Here is a 15,838-nt window from a genome sequence, read left to right as displayed (position 1 = left end):
TATGGGATAGGTTGAAAAGGTCGCGCGGTGTATTGTGGGATATCTCATCGCACGCACCCATCGCAAGAATCCATTCTGTTGGATCCTTGTGATCAGCGTACGCACGTCGCGCGACCGTCGTGCGTTGACGTTTCCATATCACAACTGGCCTACGCACGACGTCGTGCGCCTTGTTGCGAGCCTTGCGATGGCATATGGAAACCAGGCTTTAGTTTGATGTCAACAGCTAGAATAAGAATGTTATCAGCAGTGATAGGCTGATCTTTGATAGGCTGTAATTTGATTTAATTCATTAGGATGACTGTTATTACTCGCATTATCGTTAGCAGCCTCATATTGCGTAAGCAGCTGAATTTCTAAGATTGTCCTATTATCACAACCCTCCCTCATCATCGCTTTCACTATGATCTGAGGCAGCTGACTCAGATTCTAAGTAGAGATACTCATCTAAATTAATAGCAGCATTGAGCCGTAATTTTGCGATGGTTTTATTTTGTTTTAGCCTGAAGCATCAAAACAGGAAATAGCCACATACATGCGCGCACCCGTAGTTAAAGCCTATATTTATGATCTTGGGTTATGAAAAAATCCATAGCAACCACCGATATGGGCATAGTTAAATGGCAATTATGGCTTTATGATTAGTCAGACACAAAAATAAACAAGACCACGTGAAAGAGCAGGGTTTAATGCACTATAAACCACTGTTTACTAAAATAGTGACGGTGAATCATGCAATAGCGTAAACCACGCTTATAGTGCTATTGTGAACAATCCAATTACCACACGATTGTACATTCTGACGGCCGGGTCACATATGTCAGATTGTCTAATAGATCTACAGTGTAGTGCAACGAAAAGTTATTAATGGATCCAGCACTGTGAAATGTGCACTAGCAACACTGGAACTGCATCCAGCACTGCTTATTGTGCAGTAGGTAATAAATCCATTGCACCAATACTGTGTATTAGAAAATTATTGTAATCACCGTGATTATTATGTTGTGAATTCTGTTATTTCATTGTGTAAACACATTTATTGTGATCATAAAATATGTTGATTATTTTAATTTAAAAAACTCGCGATATAAAATTTCAGGTTTTGTTGATTTCAGACCTACAAATTAAGTTAAATAATCGGCTGAGTCTAGCTTCAATACTTGCTGGCCTGGGTCGGGTTGGGCTGGATTTTTCTTAGATCTGATCTAACTTCCACGCGAAGTATTTATACTCTAATAAACTCAAAAGCTAATCTTACAATATGTCATATCTGATTTATCACTTACAGGTTTTATGAAGTTTCCATTTTAAATGTTCCTTTATTGATATTGCTAGTTCTTCAAATTTTTATACAATGCTATTTGAGATTCACCATCTATGGCTTTCAGAAGCGTTTTATTTTACTAAATATCAAACAATTTACTGCTTCAAACTATTTAATGTTTATCTTGCAGTTTTATTTATTCAACATAATATATAAATATATACTTGTTTATTAATCATGTTGAATGATAATTTACTATCATGGTAATAGATTATCACACTAATGACTCTATTAAATACATGTTTTGTGAGTTATCTGTAAAAATTGACTGCAGTACGTAAATGCTTCCAGCCTTCCATACCTCTCACTTACATTCAAAAGTCACTGCTCACTTACATTCAAAAGTCACTGCATGTCATTTGTCAATTTTTCAAATGTAACTGCATGTCAGTTACATCGGCTATAGCTATAATTATTGGATGGAAAAAATTGCATAACGGCTTTACAATGGCTGGTAAACCTGGCTTGTCACTATGTTAGCTGATATAATTGTGAATAAATTTGCTAGAGAATATTCTTACAGATACCGTAAAACCTCTATTTGATCGCCATGGCACCCTATTAATTCAATCCTTTCCCCTTTAGTGGGGATCAAATGGAGGTGGCATTAAAATGGAGGCTGGCAATGTGTTTTTTAAATAGCTTATCAGAAATTGGAGTAGGTAAATATAACCCTTTTAAGAGTGAAGTGAATGTCTCTTATATTCTTCAGTTTCCTTCGGGGAGAGCGAAGGATTTGCAATGCAATAAATACAAAAATCTGCTAGCCAAGGATCTCTAAATAAATATGCATTTAGAAGCCGATAAATATCTCTATACTGTTGCTTACAATCAACCTGCGATGATAATTTAGCATGTCACCCTGTGCACTGCCTTGCAATTTGTTGGTGTGTTCGATTAATTTACTTTATTCTAACCTTTAAGATATGTTTTCATTTTATATATTTATAAACGCTTATAACCTTCCAACAAAGGAATCCAGGCGCCATTTGTCAGTGTTGTGAATAACTGGGAAAGAAATTATCTAGCCAAAAATTCTTGTTTCTTCAAAACTGCTACAGAAACACCTGTTATGATTAAAGAACATTTTATGTCTACTATCTCGTCTCTTTGACATGTTCAGCAGGTGTGATAAGGTTAATTATTAGTACTGAATTGTTAGAGGTAGAATATACACTCAATTGAAATAAGATGGAATATTATGGTTGTGATGCTAGTTTGTGTTAGTGTTACTGTTAAGATTTCCTAGTAAAGAAATACAATTATAAATAATATTAAGATAAGACTAATATGCTTCAGTTGTTATGTAGGCTGAGCAAGTTGAGTCAGTTGGAGAAGCTTGACATCAGCTATAACTATGAACTTACAAAGATAGATGAAAAGGTTATGGCTCTCAACAAACTTCAAAAGCTGTACTGTCATGGATGTGCAAAACTAATATCTCCTCCATACGCTGTATGCCAGGATGGAATTCACGCAATTCGGGAATATTTCAAAGCACTTAGCCAGGGAAGAGAAATAGAAGTCTGTAATGCACCAGTCGCCATTGTGGGAAATTCCCTTGCTGGAAAAACTAGTATCGTTAAAAGTCTCCGGCAAGGGAAACGTGTTTTGACAATGCGATCCGAGTCAGACGTGTCCTTCATAGATGAAGCCACAAAAGGCTTTGAAGTTCACGATTTAAAGCTAGCAGCAACTACTGCCAACCTTATCGATCACGGAGGCCAGGATGTTTACCATATTGCTTACCAATATGCTCTGAAGGAAAATAACATTCCATTGTATGTTGTGAGTTTTAAGCAATTTCGGGAAATTTCACACATAAAGGGTTCACAAGTGGCTGCTAAAGAAACGTGCTGGGACTGGATGTCTCATTTATATTTGTCTTGTCCCCTTCTTGGCCCGCCTTTACTCGTGTTCACTCATGCTGATGCTGTCGCAAGTCAGCATGTAGAAGTCTGCAAAGACAACTTTTTGGAGGAGATTGAGCGACTTCGGGGAAATATGCTAACAGAGGAAAGTGAATTTCATGGCGCAAAGCAGAGAGAGTTTCAGAAGGTCTTACATTTGTCGAATACCAAAGCACCAGTATTCCATCCCGAAGAAATTTTTATATTCAGTGATAACCAGGCAGAAACATCAAACATTGAGAACCTCAAGCTGGCTTTAGGTAATAGATGTAAAACATTCAAAACATTTATTCCTGAAGCATGGAATGAAATCACACAGTTTGTGACGGATCAAACTGATAAGTCAGTCATAAATCTTTCACTTATTGAGGAGAAGTATTCCGTCGAGGAATCTCACACAGTGCTACGATATATGCATAACACTGGCAGCATCCTTTGGTATAACCAAATAGCATCCCTCAAACCATTTGTCTTTCACCAGATTCGTCATATCAGTGAAACAATATCTCTTTTGTTTCATCATCGAGCGGAAGAGAAATGGAAAGAAAGGCTGGCTACCTTTACATCATTTCTGTATGAAGGTCGACAGATAAACAGAACTAAATATGAGGAAATGGTTGAAGACTTTAAACATGATGGTATACTAGACTCAGCTCTTCTGTACTATCTGTTGACAAAGGAGTCAGGCAAGTTTCCCTTTGAAGTGGCTGTAGAACTACTGAAGAGCTTCAAGGTGTTGCATGGGCCAGTACATAAGCGTTCAAAAGAATACTATCTTATTCCTTTTGCCTCTCAGTCTAGCATGGATGGCTCTTGGGAGACGGATGGAGATCTTCAGCTTCGACTTGAGATAGAGTTTGGAGGCTTGCCTTTACCCATCTACGGATTTCATCTAGCGATAGTGAAATTCTTGGATGTGTTGAATGAAGAAACCAGTCTTCCTTCAACTATGATAATACGAAACAACGGCTCGACGATTTACCATGGGGAAAGTTCAACCCATTTTGTTCATTGCTTCAGAGAGCAAAAAGTTACTGTTCAAGTTTCAACTTCAACGAAACTGCTTGCCTCATCTTGGGAGCGTCTCATAAAAACCACTCAGCTTATCCTGGAATACATCACATCAACTTGGAAAGCCTGTCGACCGTCAGGTAAAGTTGTTTGCCCCCATTGTCTGTATTTACGGGATCCTCTCCCTGGCACCTTTGTGGATCCAGATTGGCTCTGTCCCGTGTTCTCAACAGTAGCTGATAGTCCTATGAAATGCCAATTAAAAGTTGATATGAAAGCTTTCTCCGGATTTCAGCCTACATTCTGCAGCAAGCGAGGTGCTAAAGGCGCGGCAAGTGGGAGGCCCACCGTTCCCTCTCCACTCGTCTACCCATGTGAGTAAATTTCAATTTTGTTTCAATGGTCGCTTTGTTTCAACGGTTGCTATGAGAAGAACATGTATTTGCGTTAATCATTCTTTTTGTTGCAGGTTACAGTATTTCAGTTGATGAAACACAGAAAGTGACAGAGTACCTGTCCAAGGTTATCTCTCAAAGACGTGCCATTTCAAGTAGTAAGCGATCCGTGTAACTTCCAAATAGTATAATTATAGTATAATTAATTTTTATTGGTTAAAGAAGAAGCACTCATATTCTCTGATAATGGAATTTGTGGAATTTTACAATAGAGTTGCTCAAAATACTTAAAGCCTGATTTTTCTTGAGTTCTTTTTCTTGTAGTCAAGTTTTCTTTTTCTTCTCCATGTATGCACTTAGTTACCATATATTACCAAATGATCAACATTACAGCACATCTAAGGCCCCAAGTTGCATCATCATCATCCATACAAGATATGAGAGGGGAGAGAGTACAACTCCAATCTCAACTGACACCTGAAGGTGATGACAGTGAGCTGTCTGATAGCTTGGATTACTTGGACGAACATCAAGCTGAGTTGGCTATCATCAGCTTGAGAGTGAAACCAAGTAGAAAAGCCTGGGCTAAGAAGCTCTTTAATTCGTCATCTGTAAGTTTCTTTTCATGGTATGAAACTTTATCATTCATGGCACCTCCAAAGGATCGTTAAAGTTGGAACTCTTTTCAACTTCCAATACTGTTTTGTTTAGGTCTATGAGATGACAACTCCTGTGAGAGGGCGTTGTTTGGTCATCAACAACATCCACTTCGCTGCACCTGATGGCAGCGCAGACAGCGTCGGGAGTGAAAGAGCTGGGTCACAAATAGACCAGCAAAATATAGATGGGCTCTTTAAAAGCCTGTCTTTTGTAACCAAAATCCATAAGAATCTTCCTGCGCAGGTTAATAGACAATCCTGTCATTAAGCTTTCTCTGTTATATACAATGTTGGTTTTCATGGCAACAGAAGTTTTAACAGCGCAATTATGATAGATCGAAAGATTGAGCTTTTTTTATCATGTCTGTCTGGTTTCATAGCTTTTAGTAGCTAGTAAATGTAAGACCACTTGTTTTATCTTCGTAAGCAGCCTTAAAATGAACAACTAAGTAGATGATACAGAGTGAAGGTCAACTTCATATAATATATACAGGGGATGCTGAGAGTTATACGTGAGGAGACAGAGGTTGAAGATCACAAAGACTATGGCATGTTTGTACTCGTAGTCATGACACACGGGAATGAGACACATCTCTATGGTACAGACCGACAAGCAATCCCTCGTACTTCAGTATACGATCTGCTGTCTCCTCGGTGTTTTCCTCACATGGCAGGAAAACCCAAGCTACTTATTTTTCAAGCTTGCTCTGGAGGTAGGTTGACAATTCTCTATTTACACTTTAATTTATACAGCCAAAGACTTACTGCCAGTTGAGAAATTTTACCTGCTGACTTTAGTAGCAAGAACCATCAGATTTCACTGACATTTGGTTATGGTTTCCTTTTACATCAATGTCTTGCAGTAGTAGTAAATTAATCATATAATTTATATCTTTGTATTAAGTAAATATACTGAAAGGTTTAACACATGTCGGCAATCCCTGCCATAGAGTAGGCATAGAGATATTATGTGTTTTATAGCTGTAAGAGTATGAGATTTGTGGGTAATTTAACTACTGACTTTAGATCGGCAGGATTAGGAAATTTCTTCATCATAAAAAGACTAACATTGCATCTCACGTAAATAGAAAGAAGTTGAAAAAAGTGAAAGAATTTATGGATCAATTGATGTGGTTTCGCTGATTGAATGTGTCTATAGCTTTTGATAAGGTTCATGGTAACTCTATGTATGCATAGTGAGAGCAGACAACTCTACAGAAATCAACAAATTTCACACAACGCCCTGAGGATCTTTACTATCCATTTCACAGTTCTGATCGCCACCTGATATACCTAAATTACTTACTGTTACCTCCTCCACAACACAGAGTAATTGTACTGCTGCTGATAACATATGAATATCTATTACAGGTGGCTATGATCTACCATTTGGGAATATCCCTCATTCCTCTAGATCTCCAGAACCAACTCCAACTGTTGCCATCCCTTCCACATCTAGCTCTAAGTCTACAAGTACTAACTCAGCTGATTTCTTGGCTGGGGATGACTTTTTCATCATGAATCCGAGTTTTCCTGGTAAATCATCTACTTATGCGTATATTAAAGAGTCTTTGGTAGGATATTATCTTACCTATAAATTGGATTGTAACACAGAGAAGGTGATATGTACTACATCTGTTTAAATTCTCCTATATTGTTGTCTCTGTTTTTCTTAATAATTAAACCTGCTAGCCTGTGGACCTTCTGTTAAACAGTTTAGTAGTTGAAACTAGACACTAGACATTTCAAGTATTGCTGGTTATATTTAGACTATAGACTCTCTGTCAACTCCTGTTTACATACGCATAGTGAGTTTCAGCTTGTAATAACTGTAGGTAATATATTTTCATGTCATGCAAAGGTTTGCTTAGTTTTAAATTGATCACTAAAATTATGGTTTATGTACTTTTTAATGTTTAGTAATGGGGATCATCTTTAATCATAAATCTCTCCATTTTCCCTGGTAACAGATATTTCTGCACAATCTCTGCAGCTCCTCATTTTCCACGGCTCAGAGTTGTTAAACAATAATGAGATGAGTTTATTCACAAAACTTTTTATATACCGTAAAACCTCTAATTGAACGCCATGGCGCTCTGTTTTTCAACCCTTCTTCTATAGCAACGGTCAATTGGAGGCGGCGCTCCAATAGAGACTTGCAGTGTATTTTTTAAATGGCTTGTCCGAATTTTGGAAGATAAGTTTAGCCCTATTACAAGCGAAGCGGTGTTGCCTATATTTTGCTCCCATTTTTCAGTGGATCGGTATTAAACCTTTTGGATACAATAAATCTGTTAACTCACCTCAAATTTGTCAAAGATCTCTTAATAAATATGCATTGAGAAACTGAAAAATATCTCTACCAGATGATATCTATTGCTTGCAATTGACCCCCGCTGATATTATAGCCTATGTCCTACTTTGCAATTGGTTAACATTTTCAATGTTCATTTCACTTTAAATTTGAGGACATATTTTTGTTCTGCACTGCTGAACTAGTCGATATTAACGTCCAATTAAAGCTCAATTGAAATGCGTAAATTTTCTCGCTAAACGTAACCTTTGGCCCATAAATTACAAACCGATTTTCAAATACATGTTCTTTGACGTATTAAGACTGCGTTAAACAGGGAATTACTATTAGCCTAAGACAGTTAGTAATTATTTCTAAAGTTCATCGACTTCAAAGTTCATCGACCAACATATATTTAAATCATTTTATAGTCTAAGTACATGTACTTCGAAGTATCAAGACTGCATTAAAAAAGGCACTACTATTTGCCTGAGACCTTTATTGATTATTTCTATGGTGGCTTTCAACGTTTTAATGAAAAAAAGTGAAAAGCTTTGGAGTTGGGGAACAAGAGAATTGATTGTTATTAATGTAAACGATTCATCATTAATATGATTTTGTGGACACTTTTCTACTGATCACTTAATATTATGGGTTCATAAAGATCAAAGATAGTCAATGTGGCCAAATGGAGGTGTCATTCAAAAAGAGGGTGGCACTATATTTTTCAACCCTTCTCTCGGCAGTCAATTAGAGATTGTTTTCAAACAGATGTAGCATTCAAATAGAAGTGGCGTTCAATTAGAGGTTTTGCGATATATACATGTACAGTGCACCCTCGAGATACGATGTTGATTCGTGATTCGTGATGTTGATAAGTGGAGCTACCGTTGTGTTGGTATTTACAGGTTATATCTCCACATTAGATTATGCTCATGGTTCCTTCTTTATAAGAGCCCTTGTGGAAGCTTTCTACAAACACAGCTGTCATCGGGATGTAAAGAGGCTGTTTGAGGAGCAGGTACTACCTAATAATAGCTATAATAGTGTCAATAACTCTCTTTATTCATTTTTCACTTATGACTAAACATTATCATAGTAAATATCAGCTGATTGCTTGGTGTTGCACAGGTATTAAAAGTCTGATTATAAACAATGGGAGGTAATGTAGTTGCCTGCCACTTGCCATTAGCATGGCACCTTGCCAATGTCTAATTTGAGTAAGCTTACTAATAAGAGCTAACTACATGTTCTCACGAGAGAGCAATAATACAATTATATTACGCTGTAACGGAGAGCGGTAGCATATTTTCACCCACTTGGCGACATATATCGCTCAATGAATCCATCAAACTCGCATAGCCAAATTGGTAAGACATTTTCCTGGCAAACAAGTGGTCCTGAGATCAAATCCTCTGCGATACGGATTTTTATTTCCAATATTTCATTAGCTATAGCTGGACATACTGAACTACACACGGATACACAGACTTTGAGATTTATATGGATTGTTATGCTTAAAGTTCTTACTCCCAGCTTTTTAGGCTCAGCAGATGTAAAGTAGGTTTTATGATTTGATAAACCGTAAGAAAACTGCTCATTTTGTACTTCAGGAAATGATTAATTCTAGTTCAGACTTACATTTATTGTGACATTTTTCCCTTATTACCTATCTAATAATATAGAATCATGTGTTTGTATTTTTGTCTTTTTGTCATTTGAATGTCCAGTTAAAGTTATTTAACATATGCGTGCTATCTAGCACACTCACAGTTCCATGCACCGTGAGAGATCATATATCCGATTATATGTACAATTACTCCAAACCTCAATTTTAAATCCCTGCCTTATTTTTATTCCTAACCTTATTTGTAGTGTGGTTGGTTTGATTCTATGCACGCGAATGCACGAGTTCGACTCCTGCTAGTTGCAATATTTTTTTAATAAATCTCAAATTTTATCATCTGTGATTCGGTCTATAGTGTTTAGTATCTATCAATGGTAAATCCGTATGGCAGAAGATTCGATCTTAGAACCTCCCGTTCACTCGGCTATTACCTAAATAATTAGGCTACGGGAGACTCATTGGGCTCATATGGCGATATGAGTTGTTATCTGGGTTAAAATACGCAAATCTGCGTTTCGCAATGTCACTAAAGCTTGCTCTCACGGCTCCTTTTAGTAAGTTCGCTTAATAGCCTAGTCAAATTAGCCATTGGCAATGTGCCAGGTTAATGGCAAGTGGTAGGCCACTTGCCATTAGCTTTACCTGTCACTGTTTATAAGCTGTTTTTAATGCCCGTGCAACTCCGGGAATTCGACCTAGTTTTTTCATAGTGCTGGCTTCTGATGGATGAACACAGCTTTTATTATACTAAAGATTTAGACTAGCTTAAGTTACTAAAATTCAATGAATAAAGAAACTTAACCAATAGCAACTACATTACCTTCCACTGTCTATTTTCTGTTATAAATCTTGTATGAATGTGCAGCATAAGATGTAAGAAATATGTTTCCACAATCTGTTTTATTTATTCCTAGAGCATTCAAATATTTGAACTGTGCATTGGCCAGACACACACAGAAATAAACAAACATTTTCATTTAAAAGTTAGTATGGCAAGTGTTGTATATGTTCAATAAAAATAAATTTTCTGTGCAAAAACTTTTTTATTTCCTGAGCAACACGGGGCATTCATCTAATCTTTGCTATAATAAGAGTCGTGTCTGTCTATCTGAGGCCATGTTGAGAGTGTTAGGAACAAAGACTACACGGAGTGGGAATTGAACCCGGGCTATTGGAGTCCTTAACGATTTGACCCCAACAAAATTTGGATTTCAATCACTTTTGCACATCTAAGAATAAGTGTGCACATAGTTATTACACATGAGAATCTGAAGCATGGGACTGCCTGTTTATTAGTTTGCTATAATAGCGATATATATTAATTTAATATAATAAATTTAACTTAATGTGTGAGTAGCCCTTGAAGATCAAGTTTGATGCCTGTTTAGCTCACTGCAAACAGAGGCTGTGTGTGTTTTTAAGAGTAACGATGTACTAACAATGGGTTTGTGGTCTTGACTGAGTCCAGTGACAAGGGAACCTAGAGCATTCAAATATTTGAATTGGGCAATAGAGAAATACACAGAACTAAACAAACATTTTCATTTAAAAGTTAGAATGGTAAATGTTGTATGCATGTATGTTAGAAAAATAAATTTTTTGTGCAAAGATTTTTTATTACACGGGCGATGTCGAGCATTTATCTAGTATTAGCTATAACGATTTATTCCTACTACTATCTCGACTACCTACTAGTCCACTGCTGCTATCTCGCCTGTCGTATCCCACTTTTCCGCTTTTATCCCAACGATTATGGGGTACATAGAATCTTTTTCTACAAGGAAAACCCTTAATGAAGGGACAACTCCCCATCTCATGAGCACTACACTCGCAATTGTAGCATACTCTTTCCACTACTTTCTCTACTACCTACTACCTTTTGCTCATTTCTAGAGACATACCTCTCCTTGCTATTGTCTTTATACCTCCTACTGTCCTTGTCCTTACTATACTCTCAACTCCTTGCTCCATATCTACTAGCATATTGTCTTTATTCCTCCCCCTATCCTTACTATACTCTCAACTCCTTGCTCCATATCTACTAGCATATTGTCTTTATTCCTCCTACTGTCCCTATCTTTACTATACTCTCAACTCCTTGCCCCCCATATCTACTAACATCACGATCATCACTGCCATCTCAATAATACTTTCTACTATCTCTAGGACTACCTCCAGAGGAGTATACCGTAAGTCCTCATGCTCAAGCTGCGCGGCTTGTGCTCGAAAACAGATGATTCACGAAAGAAAAAATAATCCAACAAGCCGCATATGCCCACAGACCGTGGTTAATGACGGAGGTTTTGTCGTCCTTGACCCCTTCGGGAGCCATAGTGTTGAGGCGGGTTTCGCTATAGCCCCATCCTCTTGAATAGGAAAACAGGCTACATCAGTACACGTGAAAAGAATTTTCTTTTACTTCCAAGTTCGAATTCTTAAACCCTTGCATCAAGAATTTACTTGCCGTGCCTCAGCTAGATTTTTATTGCGCTGTTAGAGGGCTTCACGTTTATGGAAATATGCCGGTCAAGAATGAAAAGGTATTAATAACCTACGACTGTGGTATGAGCGATAAGTTCTTCTTTAGTCTAAAGTATTTCATAAACATGACCTTAAAAATAAACGAGTAGGTCGCCAAAACCCTGTACATAAAAGTGTATCATGACTGCAATTTTATGGTTATAGCGCTGAACTGAGCATAGACTGCATTTATCGAGAAGCCACCCTAAGCCCCACATAAATTTTAAAAACTTGGCTTTAGCCGCGGCATTTGACCTTGAACCAAAAGCCGCGCCCAACGACAAGCCGCATGGCTTGTGCATAAGGACTTACGGTATGCTTGACAAATCGCACCGTCTATTACTACCTCTAGGGTACATCTCGACTGCTTTCCTTTGACACCCTCGCTACCCCTTCTTAATCTCACTTCTCAAGTCACCACCTCTACTCTCCACTCTCAACAACCTGTCCAAGCTATTCACCAACTCTCTAGTCCTCAATACCTCATTCAACATATCTCATGTCGAATCATTATTCTTCATCTGGTCTCCACTCACTTCTCTATCTCTCAACCCGTTGACTGCCACTATTAGAGCAAACCTTACTCTATCAGCATCAATAGCTACCTCATCATATCTGCTCAAACTCTCAACTTGTTATAAGAGCTCTATCACTTCCATGTCTAGTCATCAGGAACTTATGCCTCTTCACAAGCCTGTTCTCCTGTCTACCATAATACTCCTGCAACTGAAGCAGGGCTTTTACCCTGTACACTAAAGTATCCTTCACCTTGTAGATAACAAAGAAGGTCAGAGCAAAAAGCATAGTGGTTAACAACAGCTATCCAAGAGTAAGCAGACAGCAGCCCACCCTGATGTGTTTACCAACTGATGGTAAAAAGCTCTACCTATTTCCTGGCTACACTCCTCCGCCAACTGAAGGACAATAAAACACTTTTCTGATTGCCTATCTTATCACAAACTTTTGCACAGGAATTGTAAATAGTAGACAACTTTCAGCAGACGCTGCTATAATGTATACAGTACGCGCTTTCTAATCCTTAGCCTGAGTTTCATAAATGTGTATTTGTCAATTAATGTCAGTTAGGTTGAAACAGCCCAACACAGACAAATCAGCACAGGCTGTTAACATACCGATTTGTTATTGACATAACCATGTACTGGTTATTCACTTCTTGTAAGCAACCAAACATATTTCGCAGGCTGTTTGAATCACATTAAAAAGGACAGCATTTCCAACGGTGTGTTCTTTTTTAGTTATATACAAAAGGGTTGTTATATATAATTTATACAAGAGTTATAATCTTCATTAGTTCAGATTATCAACAAGCATTGAATTTGAGTTTTTTGAATTTGAATGACAATTTATCAATTTGATTGGATTATCGGTGAACACCAGAATCTGAATATCATAGGCTTTGTTAAAAGAAATCTTTCAACATGTTTCATATTCATTGCCAATGCTATACTGTACCAAAATTGTATATATACATTTTATAATGGCCAGGAGATAACTATAAAATAAATGTTTAGTTTTCAAGGAGTTATCACACCTTAAATTTAATATTTCGTGATTCCGTTATAATCGTTCCCATTGAACTGAAACCCCTGGAAAGGCAAAGGTTATTCGCGAGTACAGAAATCCGGCTGACGCCATGTTGAGTTAGCGTTTTGAGTAAATTTCAATGTGAGAAAGCAATCTAGTTTCAGATTTAATAGCTATGTAAGATCACGAATACACCGCTAAATCAAAGGAACAGGCTACTGAGATTATTACTAATAATTTATGTAAGAGACAGAAGGGTGTAGGTGCACAGTGCTGACCTCAGGTGAAATGCAAAACCTCAGGAATGGACTTTTGTGAAAGAAGGTGCAGAGGTGCAATTCCACTGTTGCCACCAATGTAAAAGAATTTGCTGGCCTTTACTAGGCACGATCTAGACTATTTCATAAAGAAATAAATTGTTTGTGGTTCCATTCAATTTTTTATTAGAGAAGGAAAATCCACTAGCCGAGGAGCGTATGGCCATTTGCTCTGCTCAACTAAGTGAGTGGGCTCCTTATATATAACTAGCTGCATTACCCGTCTACGGGAATTGCTTCACGTACATCAAGAGGCTTATTGAGAGCTGTCTTTCATACTGTAACACGACTCCAAATATGCAGTTTACTGAAATTGTTTTCCTGATCAGACTGCATACACATGATTATGCCGTCATACATGTCAATAATGTTGGAGAGAACAATGAAAATTTGCAATGTGTTTGACAGCTAGTCTACAATGCATCAGTCTCAAACCACTCAAATTGGAGTTGTCTTATCTTATTTTATTTATGCTTAAAACACTAATAAGGCTTTTTTTACACTTTTTTAGGTTAATTTCAACACTTTTTAGGTTATTTAAGGTATATTTTCAATCAGGAGCGTTTATAAAAGTGAATGAGATGGTGTGCTTTTTTGTAATATACCCTGCTCTCTTTTTTCTCACCGTCGCCTATCGCAACTCTTGGAGTACCCGTGCAAGTTCTGTAGTACTCGTAGCTGGAAAAAAGTAAGAGTAACTCAGCTGTGGAAGGAAATGAACATGTTTACTATCACGAACAGTGGCAAATCCAACGTTTTAAGTAGTGGATGTGTAGCAATTCATAGACAATATAACATTGAATAAGAAGTACTTACCTTTTTGATGTAGAAATTTAGTAGGCAAGAACAGCGGTTTTTTAACAGTTGCGTGTTCCAGCAGGGAGGTTTGGGTTTCTTTTTTCAAACTGCTCAACTCTGCTCTGGCTTGTCGGGGAGATAATCCAAGTCGGGCTCGAATCGCTTAAAAGATGGCTGCCACCCCGACTGCCCTTCCGCAAGACTCTGTCTCTCTCTCTCTTCAAAGCCTTTCTGAGGTGCAGCGTGCTGGCCTCCTCGGCCCACCTATTTGCAGCTGCGATTTCACTAAATCTGGTAATGAAGTATTCTGGGTCTCCGGTGCCATTATACTTGGGCGTTTTGAACTGGGAGGTCGGTTGTGGGTTTCGACTTAATGTGACAAGTCGCCCAATGGTGTCAGCTAGACGGTGCGTGTCGCGGTCTACACTTCTTGCCTTCCTTTGAGACATGACTTGAGCTTTTCTCCAAGTGAGGGGGACCGTTATAGACGATCGTAGCCTGACTTGGGAGTGCTTAAGCCTTTTTTGGCAGTATCGAGCACCTTACAGAGTGGGGGGTGGTTGGCATAGTGCCAGTCATCAACCCTTCCCTGAAGTGCTAGATAACTTGCTTATTCTAAAACACTAAGTTTCTCTACGAATGGGGGGGGTTGCCGTACAGCTATCTTGGCTAGATTCGGAACCCCCGGTGTTTGCCGTACTACTCTGGTTTTCCTTTACTGAGGCTGCCTTTGCAAGCAGGGCCGGAGTTTGATTTCCAAATTTCTAGATGGTGCTTACCGGGTTCGGCGCAATTCCACCGTTGCCACAGTGTAAAGAATTTTGCCGGCCTCTACGTGGCGCGATCTAGACTATTTCATAAAGAAATAAATTGTGTGGTTTCATTCAATTTTTTATTCGAGAAGGAAAATCCACTAGCCAAGGAGCGTACAGCCATTTGTTCTGCACAACTAAGTGAGAGCGCTCCTTTATATATAACAATATCACTTGTTCTGGCTAACGGTAAAAATACCAGCTAACAAGTTGGATAAATAGGATCGCTAGTGCGTTGGTATGACAACCATTTAAGTGACGATAAGTGATAGCATAGCGAGTAAAACAGCGGTATAATAAGAAGGACAACACATACAATAAAATAAGACAACAATATTAGTGACAATAAGTGATAGCATAATGAGTAAAACAATGATATAATAAAAAGAATAACACAGCATGCAAAATATAACATATAAAAATGTCTACACGAATTACAATGTCATGGCTCGGCGTCCACCACGCTTTCAAAGGAAAAGGCATGACATTTCACAAGTGAGTCACTTCTACTACTAGTTTTATTACTATTGCTAAAGTCTATGACTACTACTAGTTGTGCTACTACTAGTTAGTACTGCCGCTAGTTAGTTTTACTACACTAGTCACTGGGTGAGTGAGAGCCAATCA

At 38.1% G+C, this 15,838-nt stretch overlaps 2 protein-coding genes across 2 annotated transcripts; both read left to right on the top strand.

The window, feature by feature from the left end:
• Positions 1 to 2,614: 2,614 nt before the first annotated feature.
• On the top strand, positions 2,615 to 4,815 carry LOC137404832 (malignant fibrous histiocytoma-amplified sequence 1 homolog). Its single transcript, XM_068091060.1, has 2 exons — positions 2,615 to 4,619; positions 4,715 to 4,815. Exons 1-2 carry the CDS (start codon positions 2,615 to 2,617, stop codon positions 4,813 to 4,815), a joined length of 2,106 nt encoding a protein of 701 aa, XP_067947161.1.
• A 980-nt stretch (positions 4,816 to 5,795) lies between these two features.
• On the top strand, positions 5,796 to 13,242 carry LOC137404831 (caspase-1-like). Its single transcript, XM_068091059.1, has 4 exons — positions 5,796 to 6,012; positions 6,671 to 6,835; positions 8,501 to 8,613; positions 12,515 to 13,242. Exons 1-4 carry the CDS (start codon positions 5,796 to 5,798, stop codon positions 12,665 to 12,667), a joined length of 648 nt encoding a protein of 215 aa, XP_067947160.1. The 3' UTR covers positions 12,668 to 13,242.
• The last annotated feature ends 2,596 nt before the right edge of the window (positions 13,243 to 15,838 follow it).

This window comes from Watersipora subatra, chromosome 9 (assembly GCF_963576615.1).
Source record: "Watersipora subatra chromosome 9, tzWatSuba1.1, whole genome shotgun sequence".
In the NCBI taxonomy this organism is placed as follows: domain Eukaryota; kingdom Metazoa; phylum Bryozoa; class Gymnolaemata; order Cheilostomatida; family Watersiporidae; genus Watersipora; species Watersipora subatra.
This window is presented reverse-complemented; position numbering and strand designations above follow the sequence as displayed.